The sequence below is a fragment of the Corvus kubaryi genome, unplaced genomic scaffold (assembly GCF_017639235.1).
Source record: "Corvus kubaryi isolate FWS band 111438036 unplaced genomic scaffold, C.kubaryi_AGA036_p1.0 137, whole genome shotgun sequence".
NCBI classification, from domain to species: Eukaryota; Metazoa; Chordata; class Aves; order Passeriformes; family Corvidae; genus Corvus; species Corvus kubaryi.
Window position 1 is genome coordinate 21,656,557 of NW_024580671.1, and position 27,758 is coordinate 21,684,314.

A 27,758-nucleotide genomic window follows, 5' to 3' on the forward strand; every position below is an offset into this window, starting at 1 on the left:
CCAGGTTTAGAATTGCTTTATTATGAAGATTTTTTAAAATGCAAACCAGATTTGAAATACTGAAAATCAAACTACGGTGAAATAATTATGAAATGGCAGTTAAGAAGGAAATATCTCTATTACCATGCATCCCCAGTTAACTAAATAAATTTTATTAAAAGCAGCTGTAATATTGACATACTTTGTATTTACATTCTATTCCTACCCATTTTTACATGCTTTCTTTTACAATTGTATGCCTATCACATATCATCTGTATTTCTTATCCTGCTGAAGTTGAAAGATGGGACTCATAAAAAATAATTGGAGAGAAAAGATGAAGATGATGGAAGCCTAATGTCTTTTGCCAATGCTCTTTAAACAAACAAACAAACCTCACCAAAACTCTCAACTCCAGAATTCTACATTCCTGATGTAAAAAATTTGGACTAAAAAAGAAGTGTGAATGATGAAGGTAAATTTAGGCCTGCAAGACATGCCACAGATGACTGTTGTGATAAGGACACTTCACAAGATAAACTAGGAGCACTATCTATATATAGGTGACAAAAATAACTCCCATCAATTTTGCATGCAAATTTCATCCTTAGCCAACAGGTTTGGGAGCTAACATGGTACTACAGCAGCATATTAAAGAACTTCTCCCAGCTCAGCTAATAGACTTATTTAAATTTAAGCTCTTTAAAAATAAATAATAATTAAAAAAACCCAAGACAATGATTTTGGTTTTTATCTCAGTTACTATTAGTGTAATTTCCTATTGAAAAAGTACTTTCCATATGCCAAATGGGAATCAGCAACTACTTTGCTACCCTCACATATTTAATTTAGAATCTTGCTTTATCACTGTTTGCAATAATTTTGTTATCTATGAAGAGACCTAATACTTTGCTCATTTGGACATATTTTTGCGGCAAGGAAGTGGAGAAAACAATTACTCTGAGTTCTTCCTCCTTTGAGATATAAATAGGGAAATTTACATCCTGAAAAAACCATGGATTTTCCTCTTGATAGAGGGGAGGTAAAACACATGTGTTTCCTTGCACATTACCATACTAATCACTTGTGCATCTGGGAAGAAAGCTAGAACCTTTCCCTCTGGAAATGGATTGCCAGTGGTCTTGGAGGTGGGGAGAAGGCAAATTTTGATTGATGCTCGAAAACTCCTGCTCACAAGAATCCTGTGAAGTAAGAGAAGTTGTTGATTGGCCTTGTGTGTTTACTAGTGCAGAAGGAACCTTACACACCATACGGGCTGATCCCCTTTACCTGGGAGGGAGAGTCTTTGGGAAAGAACTGAGTCAATCCCAGCAACTCTCATCAGCCCTTCCGGAGTGTTTCAGGAGTATGGATTCCTCATGAGCTCAACCTCTAAGCTATGATTTAAGAGACTTGATAAGCTTATCACTTCAGCCACTTATCAGAAGTGAATGGAGGTTAGGATTTCACCTCACATTCTGTTCTTTGAAGAGGTACTGACACTTTGCAGTCATTTGTTCTCATTATCCTGGAAGGCTCTGCGCTCCAAAAGGCCCTTTTACCAACGGATTCTAAAACCATCTATTGAGTAACTCTAACAAGCAAAGATGATCAGCTGTGCTTTTAAAGAATTTACTCAGTTTTATTAGAAACTTAGGCAGGTCTAACCCTTTAGCTGAACAGTTTTCTTTTCCTGATAAAGTGCAATTACTTCTTCTAGAAATGGAGTATTTTTACTCTGACTCTGATATTTTCAGTTAGCTTTCCCAGTATTCTTCACTGTCTGATACAGAGAACATTTTCATTCTTCATACTTGTCCAGTACCTTTTTAAATGTCATATATAAGCTACATATAGAGATGAATCAATACAGTAACTATTAGAGAAAATTTAGAATTAATTCCTTCTCAAAATGCAGTACAGTTATAAATGCTATGGACAAAAAGCTGTAAAAAAAAATTGGTTTTAAATTCAGTAACAATATCAACAAAACATTTATAATAATCAAAATTAGCAGCTTAAGACCACTAACATGAAGGGTTTTATGCTAATTTCCATTATGATACATTTAAAAAAATACATACTATTTCAGTTATGTTGGTTTTACTTGGCTTTGCCCTAACAAATACCTCAGCTATCCTAAGTATTGAAAATACTTTTTCTATCTTGCAACAGCTCTCTTTCCATACAACATGTCCTAAAACTTTCCATTTCTATGCTTTCAAATGCCATTTTTGGACACTGATTTGAAGGATGACATTAGTTACAAGGCACTTATTTTGTTGAAAGCCATGTCCCAAATAATTAGTCAAGCATCCAACTCACTGTAATTCCAGCACAAATTTTTAACTATTTACACAAAATTTTCACAGTGTGCCTAAACAGCACTGCCAGGAAAGAGCTAATGGTGGTGGCGAGTGGAGTTTACATCCAGCTGGCAGACAGTCAGTGGTGTTCCCCAGGGCTCAGTACTGGGGCCAGTTCTGTTAAATGTCTTTACCAATGATTTGGATGAGGGGATCAAGGGCACCCTCCATCAGTTTGCAAACAGGCTGGGCAGGAGTGTTGATCTGACAGAGGGTAGGAAGGCTCTGCAGAGGGATCTGGACAGGCTGGATCAATGGACTGAAGCCAGATGTAGGAAGATCAACAAAGTGAAGTGCTGGGTCCTGCCTTTTTGTCGGAACAACTCCAGGCAGCACTACAGGCTGGGGGCAGAGTGGCTGGAAAGCTGCCCAGTGGAAAAGGACCTGGGGGTGCTGGCTGATGACTGTCTGAACGTGAGCCAGCGTGTGCCCAGGTGGCCAAGAAGGCCAATGGCATCCTATCAGAAATAGTGTGGACAGCAAGACTAGGGAAGTGATTGTCCTTCTGTACTTGGCCCTGGTGAGGTCACACCTCAAATGCTGTTCACTATTAAACTGCACCTTGAATACAGTTTTTTGGCCCCTCACTAAAGAAAGAGATGGAGGTGCTGGAGCATGTCCAGAGAAGGGCAGTGAAGCTGGTGAAGGGTCTAGAGCAACAGAAGGAGATGGCCTCAAGTTGCACCAGAGGAGATTTATGTTGAATAATAGGAAAAAATTCTTCACTGAAAGGGTGGTCAAGCATTGGAAGAGGCTGCCCAGGGGAGTGGTGGAGTCACCGTCCCTGAAGGTATTTAAAAGCCGTGTAGATATGGAACTTAGATTCATGGTTTAATGGTGGACTTGGCAGTGTCAGGTTAATGGTTGGGCTCGATTTTAAAGGTCCTTGCAACTGAAATGATTCTAGGATTCCAAAAACCTCCAACACTGCATTGCATTGAAATCAATGGACTACTACCTTTTCATATTTTTTGAACTATTTCCTTACTGTTTATTTAAATCATCCTTCTGGAATTGTAAATTACATTTTTTAAAATCTGCTTAAAAAGAAAGGAAACAAATGTATAAAGAGGCAGGTTCTATGTGACGCATTGCCATTCAACCCATAATTTACTTCAAAACTCCTTTTATCACTGGAGGAAGTTCAGACTTAGCAGCCATTCATATCCTAAGGTTCAGATGTCAGAAAGCACATAAGTCAACTGGAATACTCATGTGCTGCAATTCTACAATTAGTAGAATTCTACAATTAAGTAATTCTACAATTTAATTCAGTACTGAATTAAAATCCAGAATTTAATTAAACTAAAATTCTCAATTTAATGGTAAAATCAATGGAAAGGTTCCACTGATGTTAAAATGCACTGGTCATCCAGGTACTGGTTCTACAGTTCATATTCTTTTGAGGGAGTCAATCCAGTTTTCAGTTGTTTCGTGCCAAATATGTGCTTATTCTCTCTGTAAATGCTACTGCTTTTTCCTATACAGTTTCATTTGTCAGAGCAAAAGGCTGGGTCAAAACCACATCTGTAACAGAGGTTTCAAGAAGAACCTTGCAATTTTCTCTTGGATTTTTGAATTTACACCATATCATGTTTTTCTCTGTAACTATGATAAAACATAAACTTTTTTAGCTATAGAGAGAATTTACTTCTTCAAATAATACAAACTCCTCAAAAGTAAACATATTTCAAACAGTCTGAAATGTGTATTACAAAATATGATAAATAATACTCATTATAATTTATTATAATGAGTGATAAATTATAATAATTACAATAATTTCAAGACATTGAATACAATAATTACATGCTGGCAGTTCCACTGTGAACATCAAGATGAGCTACAAAAAGTAAAGTTACTCTTTTGCACAAATGTTTGCAGGGCAAAGCAGCTATATCTGCAAAGGTATATCTATTCTGTTGTTCTGTATGAATCCATGGTTTGAGGGGGTTTCTGCCTTATGTGCTTAACACAAGAAAAATTAATTCAATACAGTGCTATAGTATTAATTTTCTAATTAAAGGGTGACAAAGAATTAACAGAGTTTGCCTAACAGGAATATTACACTACAGACAGAATGTTCCAAGCAATGCAGGAATACACAGAAAAACAATCGTTGCTCTAAAAATTGAGAATTTACAAAGCTCTTTAACAACATTTTATTTTTGTTTTAAATGAGGTTACAAAACTTGAAATGCAGTTAAATTAACTGATTGAGATCAAATCATTTTATCCTCAGAAGTTTATTCTGATCTCTGTAATACAATTAAGGTACTGATGAAAAAGTGTATTTCTTTAAAACCTTGGAATTTAGTTCACTTCTTTAACTTCGAAGAATTATGTTTTTTGCAGGAATTTGCATTAGCCTGATTGTTACTTCTATGCAAAAATGATGACATCGCCGGAAACTGAGCAAAGTAGTTTTGTGCCCAGATATGCTTTTGTTTTATTTTGTAAATAAATGGAGCTTCATAAGCCTGAAAAGAAAAATAAATTCAAATCCCATAAATTCAATTAAAATATCTACAACTCTGTGTTTTGCTTCATATGTCAGACATTATAAACATTTTGACATATTTTATACATTATAAATAATGACCCTTTAATAAACTAAGGCAGATAATTTATTTATATACACATAATGAAATATTTTGTAGTTCTGTACTACTATCTTATGGCCCAGTAGTGAAATTACTCCTTACGAAATATTAGTCATGTTTTAAAACCAGAATAATGTTTTTTATCCATTCACGATAAAGCTTATTTATTTCTTTTTTTCAGGTAAGGACATTTGTACTTACATTTGAAAATTAAGTAAGACAATGCTTAGATATCAACATTTGCAAGATGAAGCCTGTAGGGGCATTCCTTGATAAGAATCAGAGTCATTATTTACAACTAATCATGGCAGCCAAGTATTTCAGTCAGCATTTGCATGCAGTGGTGACATTTTTCCTAAATTCCTAGTGATTAGTAGTAGTTTGGATGATGGAATAAATAACCAAAATATTTAGTTGAAAAAACCCTTTGCTGTTGCTGTAGCCATCATTATGAATAATTGCTATGAAATAAATGTCTTGAGATGCCTTTTTTGTTTCAGTGAATGAGAAACTTTGATTCAACTTACAACATTCTATCTTTGCCTCATTTTCCTTATTTCACATTCTTTTTTTTTTTTTTTTTTGAAACAAAGATTTGGTCATTACCAGTGAAGAAAGGTGACTCCTCACTACAGCTGGTTTACTTCTATTTTTGCTGCAAGAGCTAACGAAAATAGCTCATGATTTTTAGGTAGGCTTGTGTAGCTTACCTGTTTTGACCTAGCTCCCCCATCCACTGAAGCTCTGGACCTAATTAAGTTAATGGCATTTCTTTGACTATGACATCCAGACTCATGGCATCAAACCAGAGAAGTGCTTAATCAGGATCTTTGCCTGCCATAATGCTGGTAATAGAAATTTATGGATGCTGAGGAGCATCACTAGATTCAGATGGTCTGAATAGCCTTGTTGACTCACAGTGAGTCAGAGAAGTCAATAAAGGGATTTCCAGCTTGAAACTGATTTTGCCTTCTAAAGCTAAAGCTCAGTTAAACATGTCTGCTTGAAGACACAAGCTGGGCAATCACACACAAAATACAATGGATGGCAGAATTCCTTTCACCTTTAGAATTCCCTGATGTATTTCATCCATAAAGCAAATGTTTAAAGAGAGCAATTAATTTGCTCTGTCAGTTTAGTTATCACATCCTCTTAAGAATTCCAAAAAGAAGGGCAATACATAACAGCTGAAGCTGCATTTCTGATGCACACATATAGAGTTAAAAATTGAATTAAGAACACCCTGAACAAAAGAACACTAGGCAACAATGACTGCAGATCACTACTTACATAAATCAATAACCTGGAGCTGAAAGGCTTAATAATCCATTATTAACTGCAGGACAAACACAACTCAGGATTCCCCCATGCCTTACAAAAATACTCTTGATATATGATCAAGTGGAGAGATATTTCACAGACTACCATGTTTAAATATGGAATTTGGGGGGATTGGTGTAAAAATACAGTTATGATGATGAGTTTAACCTAGTCCTAAGTGTTTTGAATTCAGAAGAGAAATTCTGTTTTTACTGCTTAATTGCAATGTCTAAGGTTACATTGTAAGGGATACTTAGCTGACATCTATGTAAGAAATTAGTGACCAATTTTATGATGACAAATGGGTATGTTCTAGACAAAGAACCATTCTTCTATTTAATGAGAAATTTAGAAGACCAGAAACTGTTGAGTCCAGAGCATGTGCAAGAGCACAGGCACGCAGTTGTCACAGTATTTGTGGTTAGTCTTTAGTGTGCTTCTCATCCAGGCTAGCTCTTGTCCGATCTGCTCTGAGGAGCACCTGCGTGGCACTGTTCTCAGCAGGCAGCAGGGACGAGGCCACTTAGCTTCTTGCATTTCAGGAGGGAGAATTGGGGCCAGACAGAGTTCAGGTACACAGAATGAGCTGTACATGCCAGATGCCTTGTATCATTTAAACAGTCACAATGAGCCAATTTAAACATGGACAAGTGTAATGACTAAATTTGGCCCAACATAATTAGTCACAGGATTCTATTAAAACTTAACATAAATAATGTAAAAAATTAAGCCCACTGAATTTTACCTTCTGAAGGTTACACAGCTTAAGATGTGCATCTGCCTCTTCTTTAGTGAGGAGAATAGTGTTCCATGGAGACCACTCATGCTGCTTATCCCACCTGATCATAACCAACTCATACAGGTCACCGCAGGCACTGAGAGCTGACTGGGAGTTCCATATGTTCTCAATCAGGTACTGCATATCTGGAAGCTGAAACGAAAGACAGGGTTAAAAAGGAAGAAGCGTGTTTCATTCTACAAGTCTTGCACCCATGTAAAAATCCAAATAAAGCTTTGGGTAAAAAAGAAAGTCTATGCACATGTCATATGATCACTTGGCTAAAGAGCATTTTGACATACATATATACTTTTAGCATAGCTGTTGGAACATCTGATTGTTTGATCTGTCAGCTAGATTTCTTGCGATATATAGCTTGCAAACCACCTCTGAAAGTACATCTATGCTTCAAGAGTTTAAAGGCTGCTGCTTTATGGTGTGGAACATCACATATCACAAGAAGAAGTTGCAGCTTTTAGCCCTTTTCTCAACCTATCAACAACATACACAAAATAAAGGACATATAGTCAAAGCCACTGGTTACTGTGAGTACCAATGCTCTTTCCAACAGTACCTGAACTAAGAAAACAATTTTAGTATCATCCTGATAATCAACTTCAGACTTTCTGAGATTTTCTAGTATAAGTCTGTACTTGAAATATGCTTCTCGTTTCCGAGCCTCATTATCAAGCTGGTAACATGAGCGACATCTGCCAATGGTGCGGGAATTTGCAGGAATGGGAAACTCAGTATATGGTAAGTAATTTTCGCAGCTATGACAGAAGTAAACATTTTTATAAAGCTTTAAGGGATTTTGTGGAACCTAAAAATTAAAAAAAAAAAAAGAGTTAATTTACCACAAGGTATCTTTGTATTACTTGTATGTCACTCTAACTCTGTCAGGATACGTTTTCCATATCTTCATGCAAGTATTTTAATATGTAAAAGCTAGAAGTATTTATTTTAAAATATCCAATAGTGTTGTGATTTTTCTTAGATAGGATACCAAAAGTCACTCTATTTTCTTACTGCATTTGTTAAAATCAGTTATATAAATCAGTCAATGCATTTTTAAGCTATATGAAGATCCTAAACATTATGTTCCAGTGCTCTTCCTGGTGCTTTTATGTATGCAGATTGTCAGTTATTCTGGAAAGATGACGACAGAGAGAAAACAGAAACTAAATTCTTTGCATTTAATTTTTCATGTAGAATCTGCCCTTTATGTCAAAGATGAAACTCTGAGATCATGGGCATATTGATATTTTGGCATAAGAATACAAAATCATCAGACCCACATGTCCAGAAACAACACGGGAAGAAAATAAACAGAACTTGACAGAGACTTCCTCATCCCCATATTCCTTCATGGGTTCTGGAAAGAATATAATATAGTCTGTGCAGAGGGACCAGTTTGAGCAGTCTGATAATCTTTAGTCTCTGCTATGATACATCTGCTAATAAACCTAGTGTAAAATTAATGGTTAGTTAACATCTGCATCTAAATCTGACAGGTTCTCTGCTCCTGAGGTAACACTGACCACTGTATGAGGAATGCTCTTCTGATAGATGAAAAATAGACATTGCTACTTAAAGCAGCAACATGTGATACTGAATCATATTTTTATTTGTAATGTGTAGTCAGAAAAGAAAAACAATCACACAAAACTAACTACATCTTCTTCGCACACAATAGCAACTGATTCTACAACAGAAGGCTTAGGTGCAAGCTCACTAGACATTGTCATGGGCAATGTTCTTCCTTTCTGGATGCATGGCATGCTGCCTCTTGACCAGTAGAAAAAACATGAATTGCTCTCTCAGTATATTGGTACTGCTTTGCTGATACCATCCTATAAGATCTACCATTTATAACTTTCAGAGTTGTTACTTCAGACACAAGAGCTCCTGGGCTCTTTTAGTGCTACCAGCCACTTTGTCAGGTGCTTATAACCATGTCTATTCCCCATGCTTCCTAATATAACTAAATAAATTTATTTATTTCTGTGAAGCCTATATACTTGCTATATTTTACTTCTTGAGGAACTCCTCCACCAATTCTACAGCAAAATGTAAAATAAAAAAGCTTTCAATGTTTTCCATTCCCCTTCTCCTTAATTCAATGGCCACAATGTAAGGCTGCAAAATAAGAATAATACCTTAAGGAACCCAGCAACTTCAGGGTTACACTCTGGAATTTTAATATACTGAAGAAATAATGTACAAATTCTTTTCCTCAGTCCTTCCAAGTTGCATTCTTTCACCTCTCTTGACATAAGATCAATTTCCCTGTCAATTAATGACACTATTTCCTGTGTTAATTTACATTCATGTTCCTGAAAAAAAAAAAAGGAAAATAAACTCCACAACAATAAAGAAGCAAACAAACAAAATCATTCAATGCAGATATGAAAGCAAACTATGGATTCTATGCCCGTTACCATTGCTACCTCTGTAAGTTAATGTAAGAACGTGTTCACAGAACCCGTTAGTGTCTCAGGGAAACAATCTCCAATGAAACAACTGTAAAGAACTCCAAAAGTGAGAATGCTTACAGATTCTGTTTTAAGGGGCCTGTATATGTATACCAAAGCTGTGAGGAACTGGCAGCCTGGAAGCACTAAAAGATGCTTAGCAGGGGTACACAACAAGTGCAAAATTTTAAGTCTTCAAAAACCCAAGGAATTACTTCCCTAAGAAGCTTCCTTTGGCTGTGAGATTGAAGGTGTAATGTGGATGGGTTTAAAAAAAATACCACAAATAAACACAAAAAATCCACCACAAAAAAGGCATGGGGGACTCTGACAGTAGGCCTGGAAGTTAGTCACTTCAGTATTTCAAATGCTTGGCAGGAGATTTGCCAGAGAGAGAGACGTAAGAGGTGAAAGAGTTCAGTGATTTCTCAGGTAAAAGACAGTGCTAGTAACAGAAATTTGCTTGTTCACTACAGCAATACTGACTTGTATTAAGATTGGCAAGAGATCATAAACCAGAAGTCCTCTCAATGCCATAGTGACTTTAAATCAAATACTGGCACTACTAAAACAAACAGCAAGATGTTTGTTTGTTTAAATAAGATCAGGAAGCAGTATTCTATTCTAGGCTGATGTCAACAGTATCATCCTGAGAGGACCTTGAAACTCATTCTTTTTGTACATGAATAAATAAATAAAACCAATATAAAAGACTTAAAAAAAATGCAACCAACTTCTAATTCATTGGGAACACTGGCAGCAAGAGTGGGGGCAGGGAGTGAGGGGCAAAGAGAAGCAGAAAAAAATCAGTATTTGCAACCCATAAAACTGGTAATCCAAACCAACAGATAGATAAGGTTCTAAACAGGTATTTCAAGGAACTGAGAAAAAATAAATGGTAATCTCCACATACATCTCTGCCATGGTTCTCATAAGGTTGCTATTAAGTAGTAAACCTAATAATACTAAAATAATATTAAAAAAATAATACTAAAATTAAATAAATAATACTAAAATTGTATTATGTATTAATATACAAAGAAGTCTAAAATCATGGGGTTAAAATTCTAACATGACTTGAAGACAAATATGCACATGACAAAGTGAAATGCGAATTTAGAGTGTGTCTGGAATGTAAAGTACACTCTCACACCAGGTAGTACACGGCGCTGTCTTGCTGCCAGCCCATCATCATGGCACTTGTCTGCCAGCAGGAGCATTGCTTGTGTGTCAACATAATTAAGTGACAGCATCTTTGGAAAGTACAGCTTCAAGCTAAAAATAAATAGAAAACTGAAACTTACCTTCACTGTACATTTGAGTGTTAACAGCACAGATGTTCTCTCATCTTTTGGGATGTCCTTTGTGCTAATGCTGCGGTAGATTTCAAGTAGTTCTTTGCCACGGAGCGTGTTCTGTGTATCCATTTCAGTGATTTTTCCATCAAATGCTTTCCACCTCCTAGGTTGTGCACACTTCAGAAACAATTTGTAGAACTCTGAGCTATTAAAATCTGACCACCAGCTGAACAATTGCATTATGTTACATCAAGTTTCATCAGAGCAAATAGGGACTTAATGTGAATGCAAAAGGCTAATTCTATTGTCAATATTGATATTGCACCTCTTCCACCAAAGCAAGCATTCAATTGTAATGAATGGTTTTCACTTTATTTAAAGCCACGGGTCATGAACATTTCGACTTACAGGATATTAAAAGCAAATAATATTCTCCTACAGGGAAATGCTCTACTTCTTTAAAGTGAATTTACTGACAGTAGTGTTAGAATACATTTGCTCTGTATTTCGCTTTGCAGAAATAAATCCCTTCAAAATATCAGTAAAAATCAATAGGTCTGTTGACTGTGTAGAGATTGCAAATTTAAGACCTTAAAGTCTACTGCAGTAAAAAATGTCTCCAGGGAACTGTTCTATTTATGCTAGTTGCAGAGACAGATAGAAGGAATACGCTTTGTTAGAGCTAGGGCAAGGTAAGTGTTTACAGTTTATCAGAAACTTCACCTAGGTTCTTGTCTGCTAGCTTAACCACATGCCATATGCTTTATGCTTCAATTATCTCTTTGCTCATCTTTAACTTTTCCAGAGAATAGGAGGTTACGTGATGTCACCTGCGCCACCGGGCCTGAAAAGTCCAACCATTCTCTTCTTTCCAGAAGACTCGTTTTGGTTGCAAATCACACTGTTACATAAGGAGATAGGTATCCAATTCCAATAGAAAAAGAGTTTTCAAAAGCTTCTCCCCATCGTTACTTAATTCCATTTCCTTTTCTTAATGGGGAGAGGTATTTGAAACCTCTTTTTGTGTATTAATTATTCTCTTTCACTATATTTGGAACTTAAGTGTTCACTAACACTCACAGACTTCACCTTGCAGTCTCAGTGTGAGCTAACAACAGCAACCCTTCATGCAGCATTCACATGCCTAGTAGTTTTCTGGACATGACCCCAGCATTGACAATCATTATTTTGACAAAACAGGCTTGCTATGGTGATAGGTAATAAAAATACCAAGAATTTTAAATAACTAGAAGAGAAATGATTAGTTACCACCACAATCAAAACAGACTTTTCCTCACTTTTAAATAAAGTTAGGTAGGGAAAATAAAGACAAAATAATTTTTAAAAGGATTTAACACCAAATTACTGATATTTAATTACATTATTGGGGGGGTAGAACTCTAATTAAAGGAGATACTGTTAACCAGAGGTCACATTTCAGAGCCAAAATTAAGAAATGCAATAGCAAAACCAGACATTAGCTAAAAAACCCAAAACAGCCGCCGCCCGCGAGGGGAAATTTTGCAAATAATAAAATTCAGACCGACTTAGAAGCTGTCTATCATGCTGTCGATCCTTTGTATGTTAGACTGGCACTAACTGCTGTTTTCCATGTAGTAGTTAATTCAGTACCCACACTTGATCCTCTTCAATGAAATCACTTACAATAACACAGAAAGGTCATTTGCTTATGCTAGGAAGAATCAATGGCCAGAGTATAGCCTAGGAAATAGTCAGTAAAATTAGATTCTTCTGATAACTTTGCAAACCGAGTATGTGCAAGCAGTCTTGGTATCCTGTTCTGCAAATGACCCTTAACACAGACCAATTGTGTTATAATTAATTCTTCGAAGATATATCCGCAACTTCTGTATTTTTTCTTACTACCTTATCATAGCTGGGTGTTACATTAAAACATTTCCAAATGTAAAAAAAAAATGCAGCTTTTTATGGAAAAAAGAAGGAATCACAAGTCCTCTGTGATTCAGGACTGTTTGTCTGTTCTCCATACTGACATGTGAAAAACTAAAACTTTGAGATCTTCTGCCAGCTTTTTCTTGTCTTTCAGTCTGCTGGCAGTGCTGTGGAATTTACAATAACCCTGTTATCTGTATTACTTCAGAAAGCAAGGCTACTAAACTGAGTGCCTGAGGAGAGAAACACACTGCCACAGACAGAGAGAAAAAGGTAAGTAAAATAAAGAAAAATCCATAGGATGTGTGCAGAAATAGTACAAACCATGAAGGGTATGAACTGAGCGACAGTTAATAATTACACAAATTTCTTTAAGAAAATACGATTGCTGCATAAAAGCTTAATCAAATACTTCATCTCCAAAGTACAAATGCAGAAGAACAACGAGCTCAGCATAAAGAAGAACCCCCTAGAACACAGTGCACAAACAACCAGTAGCAACCTTTGTAAGAGCACACATGCCTGTGGAGGTACATGCTTAAAGTAGCAAAGAAGGGAACAAAGGTTTCCATGGAGAAGCAAGTTTCATACCACACTGGCCACTGCAGCTTGCAGTCTTCAGATGTGAAAGATGTTATTCCAGCTTTAACTGGCAAGTATCCAGATCAACATTACCAGCTCAAAGTTCAAGAAAAAAACTAAATAATCCCTAATCAAACACTCAACAATAAATTTCATAGTGTCATTTAAAGTGCTTAAATTGCAGAAAAAACTAAATAATCCCTAATCAAGCACTCAACAAATTTCATACTGTCATTTAAAGTGCTTAAATTGCACTGTTACAGTCATAGCAAACCATCCATCTAATTTTGAGATTTACAAAATTATTTTATCTTTTTAAAAAATGCAGAAATTGTTACTTTTTCTACCTCTGAGTTAGGCTGCTGTCTATGTCAACAGTTTAGAATAACACTCAAAATCCTACAGCCGACATGATAAAAAACCATGAAAAGTTACACTAGTTCAGAAGCTTATTAGATTTTAAATGTTAAAAGAATACAGCCTCTTTCATGAAAAACATAATGTATACATTTAAAATAGGAATAAATAAATTAGTATTAACTGCTTCAGAAAAACGTCCACTGTTTGGAAAGACAGAATATCTGTTGTCTCTGATGCATCTCCTGAATCTCTAAACATCAGCTGTCACTGAGAATTCTCGTACTTTGCTCCTGATTTTAGATGTAAGAGAATTGTACAGTTTGTCAGAATATGTGCTGGAAGTAATCTGTTCAGGGTAGGACATTGGAAATCATCCTCATGGGAGAAGTAATGACAGTCAGTTAAGAGAGAAATATATTTGCTTTGACTGTTCTAAGCTTCTTTTTCTTACAAGATAACAGAATAGATTGTAAGTAATAGAAGCAAACATTAAACATAGGAATGATTCAAGGCTCTGAAAATATTCCTAATTATTTAGTTTTCTGGGGATTTTCATTCATGAAAGCAGTAAAACATAAAACAATCACACCACAGCGATAAATGTGGTAATAGTTCCACCAACATTTCAGATAAGCAATTTGTTCATAATTAGAAATGTAATAGATTTTATCAATTCACACTTACAGTATGGTTCCCCTGCACCAGTAATAAAAATAATGAAAAAAACCTCTTTTGGACAAAACTGCCATTTTTACTTTTGAGCACTTAATAGTCAAAATTTTAAAATAATAATAAAAAAATTAGCTAAAGATCATTTCTGTTGCAGTATTTCTTTTCACAATCATGTCACATACTTTGAAAACAGAAAATAATCTATTACTTTTTTCCAGTTAGTGGATGTCTACCTAAAAGGACAAGGTTTTTTGTATTTTACATTAAGATACCATTGAATTTAATGTCATTTAAAATCATCTTTGTGAATGAAGAAATGCTTATTTTTTTAGTAACGACTGAACAACACTTACCTTAGATATCATCCTCAAGATTATAAAAGAATGAAATCTCAAGGTGAAGTTCTAAGGGAACTAAAGTTAGTGATTCAATAACTGAGTTCAACATCAGATTCAAATTCTTCTTTATAAATGAAAACAGAATAAATGCTTTCTTTAAAGACAGACATACAATGACCAGAGGCCTATGCTCAGTTGGGAAATTAATGACAGATTTAATTTATTCCTGAAGGATAACATATTTATACTATTATAATTTATTATATTTATTGTTTATATTTTTATAGTTAACAGTCTTAATGATGCACTGTTCAACCTTCAGTCAGTCTGAGAGCTATGAAATTCTCAGCTTGGAAAAAGAAATCTACTGAATTGTATTGACATGAACAACAACATAATTTGGATATTTATAAAACTAGCATTCACATAATTAACTGTTAAAAACCACGAAAGTTACTTTTTGTACTTTGCAAGTGTATTTTGTGTTCCTGTACTTTGGTATTCTTTATGATCAGCCTAATTACTGACCTTACCCAGAAGTTGCAGTATTGCTTTTTGTTGATTCTCCACATTGGCATTTAGTTTGTGCATCCCAATGCAGGCAATGAGCTCTGTCTCTTCTTCCAGAAGCGCACAAAGTGCTGCCTTCCTTTCAGCTCCACTGAGAGTTCTGTTAATTCGTGCAGTCTCCTCCTGCATCCACACTGCAGATACAAATATTTGGGGTATTTTTTACAAGACAATTTCCAGCAAAACTTCTGCTTTCATATTTAAATAAGAAACAATATAATTGACTTTTCCTTCAATATTCACTAAAAGCCAGTTTCCATTTTAGGCCATTGATTGTTATGGTTATTTTCAATACATGTGAGATGGCCTAGAAAGGAATGTAAATTATACAGATGTTCTGTGAGAGTATGTGTGTGTACATCAATTCCAGACTGCCAATTTGTACTCCAAAATTAAGGATGAGTAGGAGAAAAAGGAGCTCTATGTGAGAAAAAGAATTTAGCTCCTGTGGAAATGTGTGATGAAATGGCTGCTTCTTAACTGTGGTACCACTAGTACTCCGTGCTGAGAATATTACTGCTTCTCCCTGCATAAATTAGTAGAATCTAAAGAAGCTTGAAGTCCTCCAAAACCGAGATAAAACTTGACTGACAGTCACATTTAGCACTCCAGGTCTTACACTGGATATTGCAGTGGTATCACCTTTTGCCATCCAAGGCAGATGAATATACATTAATAACTAGACAGTCATTGCCTTACGCTCTTTTTACTCTTCTACAACATAACCCTCCAAGTGGGAGAAAGTGGCCACAGAAGAAGCCACAGGATGGTCATGAGGGCAGCACATGGATCAGTACATGCTGTGTAAGAATCTGACCCCGACACTTACGCTGCCCGTACACAGACTACATGGCTTTAGAGAAGTCTGTTTGTAAAATCAAACTGTGTTTACTGCCTTTGCATATCCTGTAACAATTTTTGGCTTCTCTGAAGAGTCTGATTCAGTTCAAATACCTCTGGAGTTTTGTAGGAAATTTTGTAAGATCCAAAACTTCAACGTTCCTGATTAATACCTCGAAGTGTTGTTATCATTGCAGAACAGTTAGGCAAAAGCAAAACCCAGCATAAAAGAAAACAATCCAATATGTGATGCACTGAAAAAGCCTGTAACATGCTGGATCTGGTAAGATTAGAAGCAGGAGGAGGGAAAGGAGGAAGGCTTATTTTCTGCCTGTGGCTTCTTATCTACAATAACTTATGTTTTCCATTTTAAAATATTTCAATTCATTTCCTTAAGGCTCTCCAAGCTGTAATATGACATTTGTCTGACAAGTTCTGAGAACCCCAAAATATATTTTTTAAATAAAGTCAATTCAGCAAACAACATAATTATGTAGAATTAATTTACATGAAGCTTTATTATGCCTGAAGGGGGCAGCAACTTCTAAGGTGGAGCCAGTAAGTAGAGTAAGCACTTTTATACTTTCAGAAATGAAGAAGCTGTCACTCACACAGATACTCACCTCTTGATTCCCTTTATACATGCAACCAAGTTAAAACACTCCTCTTAGATTATCTGTTCTATAGGCAGGGATTTTACTTATTACTCATTACAATTTTTATTCTGGTTTTTATAGAATAAAATAGTTCATACTTTTCAAATAAATAATAAATACCTATGCAGACATGCTGAATATACAGATAGATCTCATTTGCACTATATAGGCACAGACAAGCTTTGGTACCACCAGGAATTGCTTGTACTGGCTGACCCTGTAATAGTAACCCTGTTGTGATTGCAGCAATAACCTTCACAGATCCCTGGAGGACAATACGCTCAATTTTATTACTGTCACAATGATTTAGCTTGTGTAAACTGTTGGCACTATAAGAATGTAAAGTTGTTTCAGATGCAGGTAGGAAAAAATCCTCAACTTCCTAGAATCATTAAGCTTTATTAAAAAAAAGAGCATGACTGCAAATCTCCACGTAGAGCAGCAACTACTCAACATCAGTTAACAAAAACTAAATAGTGAGATTGATACCAGACCATTATATTTAACAAAATATTAAAAAACCCTCAAATACTGGAATTCGTTCTGTTTTGAAGTGGTGCATGTTTTTTTCAGGTTGCCTAGATATGAAATTCCTGAACATGCTTAGCTGAAAGTTTTATTATTTGTGAATCCAAAGTCATTAAATTAAGTAAGAGACACTTGCATAACCATAAGTTTCAACTCTAAAAGTATCATGGAGATCAGCACTCTTCCATAGCTTATATGTACTTGGTTGTTTTTATTGCAAGTAAGACTCCTCATACTTAAAAAGAAAAAAAAAAAAGAAGTGGATCATACATCCAATAGCACATTAGTCTGGAAACACCTTCTTGAAGAAAATATTGCAGGAAATCAGATGCCAAATAGTAAGACTTCTCATAAGTGGCAAGGAAAAAAATACTGAGTACCTTGGCTTTTGATTATTTAGATACACCTTTAAAAGGGCTTGATTCTTGGGAAGTGAAAAGCAAACTATCTACAAAGAAAAAGAGGGGGTTAAACAACCCTAAACAAACCACAAATCTCATGAAGATACCATTCCAACAACTGCAAAGTTCAAGACAAGCAATAATTTTTACATTTGTCACAAACAGTGATATTTATAAATCATTTATTAATTCAGACAAAGCGATTTTTTCAATGCCACACAAAGTATGACAGCATTAAAAGATTAGTGTATAACTTGGGAATTCTTGAATCGTGATCCTAAGCTCTATGAATAACACATGCCACCAAATTTATGCTCAGTTTACCACTGAAGAAAGAGCTGAGATGGTTTAAGTTGGGGCAGGTGGCTTTGCAATGAAGTAGGTAATCCATTAGGTCAGTTCTGCTACAGGGACAAAAATAGCCAAACTACAAAAGAGCTAGACCATACAGCACTGTAGCCTAGACAACAAAGGAGTTGTTACAAGTCGCAGTACAAACCTCTGGCTTTAAAAGAGATATTGTGAAAAACCAAAATTTGTCTTGCTGTTTCTTTATATGCTCGTATGAGTCCATAGCTTTTGACTGTTTTTATTTTTCCAAACTCTTAAGTTTTTTTGTTAATTTGCACCATTAGTTTCCTGTAAGGTTTTATGCCAATTATCTGCAGTATTCACATTATTTTTCTGGAAAAGTTTAGAGGTGCTTGCCTGTATTAGACATCATCTACTCCAAGAATAGGAAATGTATGACTTTCTGAATGTCCTGCAGAACTCCTAAGAGATTTTTAAAATTTTGACAACACAGTTTTGGGAAACATGGAATGAACTAGAAAGGAGAAAAAGCATCAGTAGAAGACAACTAAGACAAAAGGAGTAACTTCTGTCATATGTTGTAAAATTCTGTGCAAAAATTTAATCCATTATAAAAAAGTTTATAGCAAATTATGAATTATGGATCTTAATACTAATTTCTTCACAGAATTGTTTTCAGTGTCCTAAACGTAGAGTAAAAAATCAAAGTAACTCTGATCTAAAAAACACCCTTTTTGTTCTTCTAGCTGACCTTAACTTTAGACATAAATAAAAAATGTTAATAAAACTGCCAAATAGCACTATTCTACAAGCCAGCTTTTTCCAAAAAAGGTGTACTAGTTTTCGCTGGGCTAGAGTTAATTTCTCCTCATAGTAGCTTGTAAGGTGCTGGATGTAGATGACACAGGGATGTTTAGTTATTGCTGAACAGTGCTTACAGAGCATCAAAGCCTTTTTTCTGTTTCTAGTAACACATGAAAGTAAAATAATTATTTTAAAATGAAACAAATTCCACTCTAAGTGAAAAAAAAAATCATGGAAATATCTATTAAAAATGTAAGTTTGTTTTAAATAAACGGTACTATTTTGTTGCTTTAAGGATTTCCCGTTAAGAAAACTTACATTCCAAGTCATGGTACAGTAGCTCAAAGTCTTCTTTTGTTTTAGGGTTCAGTTTTTTCTCATATTCCCTTCTCAATTTTTCTTCTTTCTCCCTTTTTTTCTGTAATTCTTCTTGTGCCTCCCGTGCCAGCCTTAACCTCTTTTGTTCCATCAGATTTTGTGCTAAATTTATAGCATGCCAACGACGGAAATATTTCTGTAATACTATTACCTATATGTGATACAATACCAAAGAATCATGAATTTAAAACAAAACAGCATAGTATTTTGTAGCATAGTATCTTATTCTTAACTGTTCTGTTCTCCAGCTCCCTAACTACATTTTCTAAGATTTGTCTTGTAGTGAAACTAATTTAAGTGTTACAAAATCAGTAATGTACTAGTAGTTTAAGCACTAGTATGATTACTCAGTTATGTAACTGCAGGAGTTTAACCAGTGAGTACAGTGAATAAACTAGGTTCAAATAATCAAATCAAAATATAAACTATATTTAAATACCCATTTTTCTTTTTCAAATCTCCTCTTAAAAATGTCTTTTGCCATGTACTGCTTTTCTTCTTTTCCTTATCTTACTACCAATTTACATAGTGGGAATGTAGACACATTTGCAAAATTTCTTTTAAATTTCTAGATACAAAAATCAACACAAAATCAACTGCATTTTATTTATGAACAAATAATGAAAGTGAAATTACTAATGCTGTTATGACAGAAATGAAAAAAGAAAATTAAATCAGCTACCTTCCCAAGCCTCACCTTCTGCTGGCTGAGTTAGCACTTGAACTACAAGCAGTTTAGTCAGATCAATACCATGAGATACTAAGCATTGTTCAGCATTGAAAGCTATCAAGGAGAAAATCATACTAATACAGTTTCACTGTCTCTGGTAATATCTTAATCTAAAACTTCTCTTGAATATGCCTTCAAATAGTATTTCAGTATGGACCTATACTGCACTGTGCAAATCCATCAACATGAACCAACACCAAGCTGACATCTCTCTACTGTGCATGATAAATTACCAATAGATACACTACAGATTTCAGTAAGTGTCACTAAAGACAGTCCTGAGGAAATGATTCCCTGCTTGGGTTCCATTTCTACAAGATGCTCATTGCCGTCAGCTAAAGATGACTGATTTAAGAAGTTCTTACAGGAAACGTCTACCCAGAAAATTTCAAAGATCTTGCCAACCATGCCAATACAATTACTAATACAATTATTCTACTTAGACACTTGGGTAATCAACTGTTTCTCCATCCAGTTGGATTCAGACTATTTCCAGCAATCAAATTAATAACTAGAGCATTTACAAAGCAGTGCCTCACCTAACGCCATTTAGGGCATACTTGAGTTAGCTGTGCAGCCATGGAATACATGGTTTCCAAAAAAGCAATGTGAAATGCCTCAATGGCATCCTCTGCACAATGAATATGCAGAATCTATAACCTGAATTACCTTCATGAGGCAACTCAGTGTACCAGAAAACCCCACAGACCCATTGCCTGTGTTTGAACAGCCCATTTCTACCTTAGTGTCAAAGCAGGGAGCTTGAACAGAATCCAAAACGGATCAGTTTGCCCAAGGTAACCTGCCAAGTCTGATAAAAAAACCCAACCAAACAGACAAAGAACACAAAACTCAACAGCTGAATGCAGATCTCCCAAATCCTAACCCAATACTCTCTCTATTTCAGGTCATACATTAAGCGTGTAGCTTAGGTTCTTCCACAAAGATCACGAGGATCTTTGTTGTAGGAACAAGCCTGTTTCAATCCTTAATGCTCCACATGGAAACTTAACTGTCACTGTAAGACAGAAAACAATAAATTCAGAATTCTTAATATTTAAGAGATTGCAAGGTATCAAATGTCACTAGAACCACAGAGCAAACACACACTTCCCCTTTATCTGAAAGATTACAAAAGATGAGCATAAGAAGACATTTTACAGTTCCCTTTTAAATTAAATCTTTGAACACTCTGAACATGCATTAAATATTCAGATAACCTTCACAATACATTGCTTTACAGAGAGTTTCAAACAGATAAGGACTTACTGCTTCAAGTCTACGTTTATGGTATTCCTCTGCTGTAAAATACTTTCCAGGAGTTATTAGTTTGTCAGTCATGTTTGATACATAAAGGCCAATTTTAGTCATCTGTGTCGATGTTGTATTTCTTGTTTGTTGTTGCTTATTTTTTTCCACAACTGTCTGGGGAAAAAAATGCATGTTAGATTAGAACAAAATACACAGAGATTTTTTCCTCATTACAGTAAGTGGCAAAATTAGCTAATTGTAATAAAAATCACAAGACTAATGATATTTGTCCACTAAATACTTTCATTTGCACGTTTATTTTGGATTTACTTCCTCTTTCCTATCAGAAATAGTGTAAGCAGTCTATTCCATTTGGCAAAAACAACATCCTAAAAAGACACTACAAAGCCTTTACCTGTGTTTCCTTACAAAATAACTGAATTCCTTTGTCAGGTCGTCTTTTGGGTTTTGTTTGTGATCCTGCATTATGAAATTCCACTCCTGTTGACATGTTCCTAAATCCACCCAGAAAAGGTTTATTATAGGTACGTCTTTCAATTTTTACAACTACTTCTTGAAATGAATCCGAATCTGTTAAAATGGAAGTTCCAAAATAGAAATATTGTTTCTTTCAGTAACACACCTAGACTAGACCATAATTATATATGTATCGATACATGTGCAAAACCAGCATTTACCTGTTTGTACTCTGACAGTTATGACATCAGGCATGTGGTAATCCTGTTGAATGACTTCTCTGGGAAAATGTTCCAGATTTTCAGACTGGACAGTTTCATCAGTCTTCCTAAGTGTTTCATTATCCTCAATCATGCTTGCTAAAAATAAAACCAAAATTCATTCCTGAGAAGCTTCTCAAAACAACTAAGTAACTCATTCAAGTTTACCCCAGGGTGATTTTATTATAGCACTGCAACACAGCATAATCATAGTTTTTTCAGCTGGAAAGACAGTCTATTTGAAAGCTGAAATAGTATTTTCATACAATTTTAAAGGAGATATCTAATGTAATGTCACTAAAGACATTCCTAGCCAGCCACTCAGTATGAGAGCATCCAAGTGCAACCCAGCCAAGAGGAAGGTAGTCAGCAGGTCCCCACTAGGAACTGTCATTCACTGTGCTCATGTGCTGAACAGGATATGCTGCCTCTGCTCTGAAGAACTAAGGAAACGGGGTCCTGTATTGGGAAGAGGAAGTGACCGAAGACACTCAAAACACTCAGGAACAGGTGTAGGAAATCATGGAGCTTTTGGGGAACTGCAGGAGAAAGACACGGATAAAGAAGGGTGGCAGGTAAGCTACAGGGGAATCTAAGAAAAGTAAAATAGTAAGGTGATTTCTGTGATGTAGTCTGAACTGTTAATTTAAATGCACATGCAAAATATGTATACCTACTCATACACATTTCTGGAAATAACAATCATTCTTTAAAATGCCATCTATAAATTACTAGTACAGCCTGAGATAAAGAATACATTTCTTACCTTTAGAGTATGATTTATATGAGAATTTAAAAAGTTACTTCAGGACCAAATCCCAGCAAGCATAAACAGAATGAGGGTGTCTAAGGTTGCAACAAGCTATAACCAAGTTGAAAAAATACCTCTTTAAAACACTACTGCCCAACATTTTAACAACTTCTTTACCTGTCTCTGTCCCATTTGCTGTATTCTCTGTTAGTACTGAATTTTGAGAAGTTTGTTCTTCCCTTTCTGAATTTCTTATTTCAGATAAAGTACAGTAATTCTCATTGTTAACAGGAGATGTGATCTCAGGTGATGTGCTAACTGGAGCTTTTTCTTGTGAGAATGCCGGTGATTGCTCTGCACCTGACCCTTCTGATGTAACAACTTCAAAGCCACTATCTGATGCATCTTCCATTTCCTAAAGCATCAGTTGCACGCTTTTAACCTTTCTGCAAGAATAATCACAGGATCTATTAAAACTTGCATACTGAAACATTTCTACTACTAGAATTGTGAGTAACTTACTGTCCTGAAAAGCTTTTCCTGTATCTATTCCCAAAAGGCCTATTGAGAACAGCATGAGACCTTTGCTTGCACCAAACAGAAAGCACTTCTGGCTGGTGTTTACCAAACGTAATACTCCAAGGCAGGTAGCCAGCACAGTTCTTTTTACCTCTCGTTCTCTGCCTATAGAACAGGATGGTCCAAGGGGTCATTACCCAGACACAGCAGACCTTTACGGTTTTCCGGGCTGGCACCGAAATGACGCAGGCTGGAAGAGTCCTAAGCCCACGCTCCTGAACATAAAAAACCACAACCAAACCCGCACGACCCGGGACGCAGGTGCCGGCGGGAGCCCGGCTGCCGGTGGTGCCAAACCGCAGGGGCGGCCCCTGGCACGGTGCGCACCGGGGCCGGACTGCGGCCGCCGCTCGGCGCAAGGCTGGGACCCGCGCACCCTCCCGCCCCCGCGGCACCTCGCGGCCCGGCCGCGCTCCGGGCGGGCACTGCTCGCCCCGGCGGCGGCGCGGTAGCCACGGCAACCGGCCCGGGCGGCGCGAGCGTGCGCAGTGGGGAGCGGGGGCCGGGCCGCGCTGCGCTGACGGGAAACGCACCAGGGACGGGAAGGGCCGGGAGGGGAGGGAAAGGGAAGCGGCGCTGAAGGATGAGCAACGCCCCTGGTTCCTTCCAGCCCCACAGCAGCTGCACGAACCCGTGCTGGCGGCCTGGAGCGGCCCCAGTGCTGGCACACCCGCAGTGGCCGTGCCTACGCTGTGACCCTGAGCAGGGCGATGATGAGCTCTTACCAGCCCACAGCGGCCCTAGTGTATGAAAACACTGTTTTTCCTTATATCCGTATACTGTAGATAGTAGCAGAAGTTGTACTAACCCCCCAGAACTGTTGGATATCGAGAAAGGGTGTTGTGAGTGTTGCCAGCCCTCGTACCACACACGGTCACTTCCGAGCTGTGTGGCAGTGCGTACCCATGCCATGGGTTGTGCCGAATAGTGCTGCTCCCTGGAGGTTCTGTGCTGTGAGGACTGAGGCTGTTAAGTGGAAATTAAAAGGCAGATGAGAATGAAAACCGTATGAAATTGAATTTCCTGGTGTTTGAGGTGCCAACTCCTGCAAATGTTTCAGCATGCTACAAGAAAACTGAGGGGACACAGTCACACAACTTTCAGACGTGAAATACACAAGTTCTGTGTTGCAATTCCAGGAGAATCCTGAAAAAACCATTTCAGCAGGCATTGAATTTATATGGATTCTCAGTAATTGTGTGCCATGGTCACTGTTACCATGTTTCCAAGACATTGTTAGGCACTTGATCATGGGCCTGTTTCACATCAAAACAACAGAAATTTCCCATTACCACTGCTAATGCTGTTTTTTTCTAACACGGGGTTTGAACTCCCAGAATAGGATCACCATTAATCCTATAGAAAGATACTGTCATTTGTGTCACTTTGTCACTGTTAAATAGTCGATTAACATTCAAACTCATTTCCAAGTTTCATTAGATAAAAAAAATGAAGAATCATTGCAACAGCATATAAGCTTTGAATATTAAAATAATAATAAAAAGCAGCTTTCACTCATGTCCTATTGGTTTTGGTTTCGGGTTCAGAACACAGCCACTCAGGATAGGTTAAGCAGCACAGATGGCAGGTTCGGAATGACAAAAACCTCAGTACTTGCTCTGCTCTGGCAATGGGAAAGTTGTTTTTCTGGTGTAACAGGCTCTGTCTCTAACACGTCCCATCCTTGCAGATAAAATAATTTTTTACTCCCATGACTTCAAGCAGATGATCTCATAAAGATCTAAAGTTTGTTAACTCTAAAGCTTGCAATGATTTACCTTACCATATTACTACAGATGATAAAATCCTTTGCATCATCATGTATTTCCAACAATTAAAGGAGAAAAATCAAGCAAAATCATTAGTCAGCCTTCAAATTATGCCTTGCTAGCATATTCCTCTTGGAATAAATTAGGATCTGTATGGAGGACACAGATGTGCATTTGTGAAAGGGAGAAGATAAGAGTATGCTTTTATCAGTGAAACTCAATTTTAAAGGCCATGTATCGAATTTCAGCAGCAGTGGGCCAAGAAAAAAACCTTCCTCTCCCCTGGAGCACAATTAATGAGCTTATAGGAGAGCTGTTTTAAATCACATGACAAATACATCTTTAGAAGTGGAGAAAATAACTGAAAAATAAGAGTTCAGCAAATGTCTGTTATGGAAGAGTAGAAGGAATTCCAGTAGTTGCTACCATATTCTGGCAACTTTCCTTCCCCCCTCCAGTATTTCATGCCAGTATCATTCATACTAGACTTCGGGGTTTTTTTATTTGTTTTGATTCCTCTCAGGTCAGCTCAATACTTATTACCTAAATCCACTGATTTGCATTACTCATGTGACAGCACTGGCCCTCATTCAAGTCTGTAATCCCTTAATATTTCTCATGTGAAAATTGTGTTTGTTAACTTTATCGAAATCCTCTTCTGGAATGCCATCTAGTGGTTTTACTTAGGTAAACACCAGCTTCTACCCTCGTCAAGACTGAAAAATCCTTCAAAACCAAACAATGAAACAAAGTATTTCACGCTTTTTCAATTTTCAAAATCTAAAAATTTCTGTAATTGTTGTAATAATAGTTGGGGGAAAAAAAACCCCAATGCTAAATATGAAAAAAACGTTTCTGGAGTGAATTCCCTGGGAATACTGTTTTTCTCTTCTATTGACCTACTCCAATACCATTTGCAAGAAATAGAATATAAATCTGTAATTAATAATTTATAATAATGATGTCACAGGTAAATGTATAGGCCTAAAAACTATGAAAAAACAGCTATGACCAAGTACGTTGTGTGATGTAAGTAGTTCATGTATAAATGCTTATTAAACTGCAGATTTTTGTGATGTAGCTATATTCCTGTCTTTAAACTTGCAGGAATGTTACTAATGGTCTTGAAAAAAACATCAGTAAAGGCAAACCTGCACAGTACCCTTAGATCTAGTTAGGATATTTTAATTGGGATTTATAAGCTTAAATCTCTGAACAAAAGCTTTCAAAAGAATCATAGCATATCCTGAGTTCCCAGATCACAGAATATTCTGAATTGAAAAGGACCTGCAAGGATCATCAAGTCCAGCTCTGAAATGAATGGCCCATCCAGGGACTGAACCCACATCCTTGGTGTGATTAGCCCCATGTTTTAACCAACTGAGCTAATCTCAGTGCTCAACTACCCTCTGAAAAACCTTCTTGAAATAGCAAACCTAGACCTCTCCTGATACAGCTTCATGCTGTTCCCTTGGGTCCTGTCACTGGTCACCAGAGATGAGTCCCTGCTCTTCCACTTCCCCTTGTTGAGAATGTTGAAGACCACAATGAGGTCTCCCCTCAAGTCTCTTCTGCTCCAGACTGAACAGGCTCAGTCACTCCTCGTACGGCTTCCCCTCAAGGCCCTTCACCATCTTCCCTGCCCTCCTCTGGACACTCTAAAAGCTCTTTCTTTCTTGTGGCACCCAAAACTGCCCCCAGCACTCACCATGAGGCTGCCCCAGTGCAGAGCAGAGTGGGACAATCCCCTCCCTTGCCCAGCTGGCCATGCTGTGCCTGATGCACCCCAGGACAGGGTTGGCCCTCCTGGCTGCCAGGGCACTGCTGACTCAAATTCAACTTGCCACTGGCCAGGACCCCCAGGTCCCTTTCTACAGCTCTGCTTTCCAGTGTATCATTCCTCAATCTGTCCGCATATCCAGGGTTGCCCCATCCCAGGTGCAGAATCCAGCACTTGTCTCTCTTTAACTTCATATTGTCGGTGATTGCCCATCTCTCTAACCTGTTGAGGTCTCTCTGAAAGGCCTCTCTGCCTCGAGGGAGCCAACAGCTCCTCTCAAAGTAGTGTCATTGGCAAACTTACTTAGTATGCCTTCCTGTCCTGCACCTAAGTCATTAATGAAGGTATTGAAGAGCACTGGGCCTAAGATGGAGCCCTGTGGGACCCAACTAGTGACCAGTAGCCAGCTTGATGTCACCCCATTTACTGCAACACTTAACACTCACGATGTGAATCAACAATACACCAATACAAGTCTACACGAAGACTTTGTGGGATCCCAGTACTAAAGCCTGTGCCACACGTGTTACGCCAAGTATGGTAACCTACCTGCTAACAAGAAACCAGTGCTGCCATCACTTTTGAGTAGTAGTCTTCTTTCTCCCCCTCACCTCTCCAATCTTCCCAGTACCTCCCGCAAGTCAGAAATAGTGTTTAGTTATGTGGGCAGCAAGGTCAGCCAGTTCAGGACAGGGATTCAGCTGAAACCTAAAAACCTGTTATTTTTGGGAAGCATTAGATCCCTCATCACAGTATCTGCATGGCCATGAAGACCCTGTCAGGGGGTAACCAAAAATACACAACCAGAGGTGGGACAAAGTCATCATATTTTCTTCAGCTTGGATTTTGATTTCAAGTGGCCTGCAATGTCTGTATTTTTAACTTACAAATACAGATTATAAAAATAACTCAGCATAAGGCACAAATACCCTGTTAAAATACAAAAAATTAAATAAACCAAAGGTTGTAGAAATGCCAGAAAGAATTT

At 37.1% G+C, this 27,758-nt stretch overlaps 1 protein-coding gene across 10 annotated transcripts; it reads right to left on the minus strand.

Annotated features, from left to right (window-relative positions):
* Positions 1 to 854: 854 nt before the first annotated feature.
* Positions 855 to 27,720, minus strand: IQUB (IQ motif and ubiquitin domain containing). 10 transcript variants are annotated; one of them, XM_042018162.1, is made up of 13 exons: positions 27,320 to 27,720; positions 24,030 to 25,139; positions 22,820 to 23,088; positions 21,853 to 21,990; positions 21,570 to 21,745; positions 21,173 to 21,328; positions 19,114 to 19,324; positions 15,213 to 15,388; positions 10,825 to 10,995; positions 9,206 to 9,382; positions 7,621 to 7,869; positions 7,014 to 7,199; positions 4,494 to 4,825 (listed from the first exon to the last, which is right to left on the minus strand). In XM_042018162.1, the coding sequence occupies exons 3-13, from the start codon at positions 23,052 to 23,054 to the stop codon at positions 4,664 to 4,666; spliced, it is 2,037 nt and encodes a 678-aa protein (XP_041874096.1). In that variant the 5' UTR covers positions 23,055 to 23,088; positions 24,030 to 25,139; positions 27,320 to 27,720; the 3' UTR covers positions 4,494 to 4,663. The 10 variants fall into 10 exon arrangements, with proteins under 10 accessions (XP_041874100.1, XP_041874096.1, XP_041874101.1 ...); XM_042018167.1 differs by lacking the exons at positions 22,820 to 23,088; positions 27,320 to 27,720 and having other exon boundaries at positions 24,030 to 24,187; positions 25,005 to 26,657; XM_042018161.1 differs by lacking the exon at positions 27,320 to 27,720 and having other exon boundaries at positions 24,030 to 26,656.
* Positions 27,721 to 27,758: the final 38 nt, after the last annotated feature.

Excerpts from the sequence above, each read along its gene's own strand:
- IQUB (XM_042018162.1), bottom strand. The coding sequence starts at position 23,054 with ATGGAAGATGCATCAGATAGTGGCTTTGAAGTTGTTACATCAGAAGGG. Across the intron at positions 19,325-21,172 it reads ATAAACGTAGACTTGAAGCA|GTAATAGTATTACAGAAATA; the intron begins GTAAGTCCTTAT and ends TATCACATATAG. Across the intron at positions 7,870-9,205 it reads AAGTTGCTGGGTTCCTTAAG|GTTCCACAAAATCCCTTAAA; the intron begins GTATTATTCTTA and ends TTTAATTTTTAG.